We start from the raw sequence: 3,463 nt of genomic DNA, 5'->3' as shown, positions 1-3,463 counted from the left end.
TTTGAAAAACATTTTTTTTCTTTTTAAAATATCCCGCCAGCGCTGTAAGATTAGTCAAGCAAGCCTTTTCACCATAGCTGAGGTGGAGCGGGAGGGGGGGGCGGGGGTCACCTTTTGTGCAAATATATCAACCAAGAGAGACTGCCACCAGCATCAGATTTCTCGCTGTGAGACAGAGTAGCGCTCGTGGTTGTGTGAGAGAGAGAGAGAGAGAGAGAGAGAGAGAGAGAGAGAGAGAGAGAGAGGAGAGAGAGAGAGAGAGAGAGAGAGAGAGAGAGAGAGAGAGAGAGAGAGAGAGAGAGAGAGAGAGAGAGAGAGAGAGAGAGAGAGAGAGAGAGAGAGAGAGAGAGAGAGAGAGAGAGAGAGAGAGAGAGAGAGAGAGAGAGAGAGAGAGAGAAAGGGAGAGAAAAGGGAGAGGGAGACACACAGCTCTGAACGACTGAAAGAACACTTGCTGCCGCTGCCACTAACAGAGGAACAAGAGCGCAGGAACATCCAGGAACATCAGGCAAATACATTTGTTGAAAGTTTGCAAAGAAAGGAGCCATGGACGGGATAACGTTTGGACGCACCTCGCTCTTGTGCACCTTGCTGCTGTGGTCGTTGCAAGGTAAGAGGCTCTGATTTGATTTCATGCGTCTTTAGTTTGTATGAGGGGGAAAGAAAGTTCATATTGTTAAGTTAAGCCTTACAACCCCGGTGCCCGATTGTGACTTAGCTGCAGGCTATGAATCTCTCTCTCTTGCCTGTGGACCGTTGTTTCTGCGCGGTCACCGAGTTCTGGAAGGATTTACAGTAACTGCAAAATATCATGTTACATATCTTATAAATATCATGTTACATGTGTTTAAGTGCATGACATACATGCTGTACGAGCGGTAGCATTCATTCCCTATGGAAGAAGTATTCTTACAAAGTTGGATTAGGGCTTTCATTTGTCTCAAGAATATATGATTATTTTGTTCACTTATTTACACATTTCGTTCCGAGTGGCATCCCGCATTATTTCAAACAACCTGTTCTAATGTTGCGCACACAGCGGCCACGCAGAAATAACAGGTGGAAACCAACACTTTGTTTTAGGAATCTGGGCATGTTGGAATCTTTCTATCTGCCAACATATTCCAGCCTATTTGTCAGTAATAGAACCCCACAAAGAGTCTATTGCTTGCAGTTGTTGCTGTTGGTTTGTTGCGAGCAATGCGCGGCGCTTTTTTTTTGAACGGAGAGACTTGTCTTGGAAGACCAGACTCATACATTCGTGGGATGTTTCAAGGGTTTAAACGAAGCCCCGCACTTGTCCCTTTGTAGTGGTGCGGGAGCCCCATGTCCATGTCTCATGTCTCCGCACTTGAGTGCGCTTGTGAGCACGGCCACTCCCCCCTCTGGGTCTGGGACGGTCACTCAGTCTTTGATCTATGATCTATGAGCGCCTCGCCTATAGGCTACTGTGCTTTTCCTATTTATTTTTTATTTTTATCGCATTTGATATGGCAATTATTTAGCATGCGTATGAAAATGTATTATTATTATAATATATATATATATATATTTATTTTTTTTACCTCTTATTAAATTATAAAATCCATTGTTTAGATTATAATACTGTCCCTGTTTCAAACAGCCTCGTGTTTTATTATTTCTGTAATGTAAATCGTGGCTACATATATACATTACATCAGGCCTATAATATGAAAACGTCCTGCCTGCATTCATGTTCCACTCTACTGAACTGCTGTCTGCTGTACATGATATGGTCTTGTGCAGTTTGGCAAGCTCTCTCTCTCTCTCTCTCTCTCTCTCTCTCTCTCTCTCTCTCTCTCTCTCTCTCTCTCTCTCTCTCTCTCTCTCTTCTCTTCTCCTCTCCTCACCATTCCCCTTCTCATCATATTGATATCTGTCTTTCTCATTCTTCAACAATCTCCCACATTATTTTCTTTTCTTATACCATCAAAAACTCCCTCCTTCACCTCCTCAATCTGGATTGCTGCCTCATGAGTTTACCTGCACCCACCCGTCCCCCCAGTCCCCCCTCGCTCTCTCTCAGTTCCATCCCTCCCTCCCTCTCTCCAGTTCCATCCATCCACCCCTCCTCTCCTTTGCACCACTCCCTCTTTCCCTTAACCCCTTCCTTGCCTCCACATCCTCAGATCTCTTCTTACACTATACCCTCTTGGTCTCTGTTCTTCTTTTCTCTCTTTCTTCTCCCCCCTCTCTTTCTTCTCCCCCTCCTCCCCCCTCCTCCAGACTTCACCTGTTCTACAGACTCTCTGTCTCTGCTACATTATCCAACGCTTTCATGGAGCCTCGGCTTTTAACAGCTGCCTACTGAAAGCGCCCTGTAATTGAAGGCACGGGCGGTACTTCACATTTACATAAAATAGGCCTACATACATACATACATACATACATCTGTGGTGTACTGATTTAAAAGGTGCACTCTGGTGCTTGGCTCCCCCACCCCCAGTCCCCAGTCCCCCTGACAGTTTAAACCCACTATTGTTGCACAGTAATCAGGACACCCCTGTAGTGGCTGAATGGAAAAGCCCACTCTTAACTCTAATGCGGTTCACTCCTCACTCTTTCCCTGAAAAAGATGGGTAGACTAGACTGCTCCCTTTACTTCCCCATATACAACTCCCTTCAATACCCCTTTACTCTCCCATCTATCTTTCTTCTCTCTCACTCTCTTTCTCTCTCTCTCTCTCTCTCTCTCTCTCTCTCTCTCTCTCTCTCTCTCTCTCTCTCCTCCCTCTCTGGCCATAGTTTGTCTAATAATAGCAGGTTTCTGTGTCGTTTCTGTCTCGATGGGATACTGTCACACAGACCCACATTCCTACGATCATCCGTCACGCGCTCACAACTCCCAATTATGCCGTGGTGCTCTAAACAGGACCACCGGACACACAACACCACACACAGGAGTATCACACCCAGTTACCAAGAGTAGGTGTGTGTGTGTGTGTGTGTGTGTGTGTGTGTGTGTGTATGTGTGTGTGCGTGTGCGTGTGCGTGTTTGTATGTGACACAGATATGCGGCGCATGCATGACAACCATACCATCGCAGGGTGTTTTACATGCCTGTTTCCACGGCGCCAGTGACCTGTGACCCGTTGAACCCTGCAGGTTGAAAATGGCTCATTTCTCAAAGGCTTGGGATGCCAGGGCATCTCCCAACATGGTTTAAAGGCGTGAACAGTGGAACTCACTCTGACAACTTCATTTCAGTCGTTCCATCATTTGGGAGCAAAAAATGCGTTGTTCTTGAAAATGTTTTTCGATTGTCCGACTGGTAAAGTTAGTCTTTCCTACGTATTTGTTACGCAACGTAATGTACGCTACCACAAGCTAGCCTCAGAGGAAAGCCTAGTGGATAGTTTACAGCAATGATCAGGTCATGTAATGTAGCCCATTTGTCGTGTGCTTTTACTAACTGAAGCCCAATTTATACGAAAATGTCTAT

General features: G+C 45.6%; 1 protein-coding gene across 1 annotated transcript in view; it reads left to right on the top strand.

Annotated features, from left to right (window-relative positions):
* Positions 1–546: 546 nt before the first annotated feature.
* Positions 547–3,463, top strand: part of bcam (basal cell adhesion molecule (Lutheran blood group)) — a gene marked incomplete at both ends in the record, with an annotated part of 36,483 nt that continues 33,566 nt past the window's right edge. Inside the window, one exon of the mRNA XM_080540503.1 lies at positions 547–610. Coding sequence (XP_080396629.1) covers positions 547–610 — 64 coding nt within the window. The remainder of the gene's footprint in view (positions 611–3,463) is intronic.

Source organism: Nansenia antarctica (assembly GCF_963989245.1).
Source record: "Nansenia antarctica genome assembly, chromosome: 10".
Taxonomy (NCBI): Eukaryota; Metazoa; Chordata; class Actinopteri; order Argentiniformes; family Microstomatidae; genus Nansenia; species Nansenia antarctica.
Note: the sequence above shows the minus strand (reverse complement) of the source record. Positions and strands in the feature narration are given on the sequence as shown.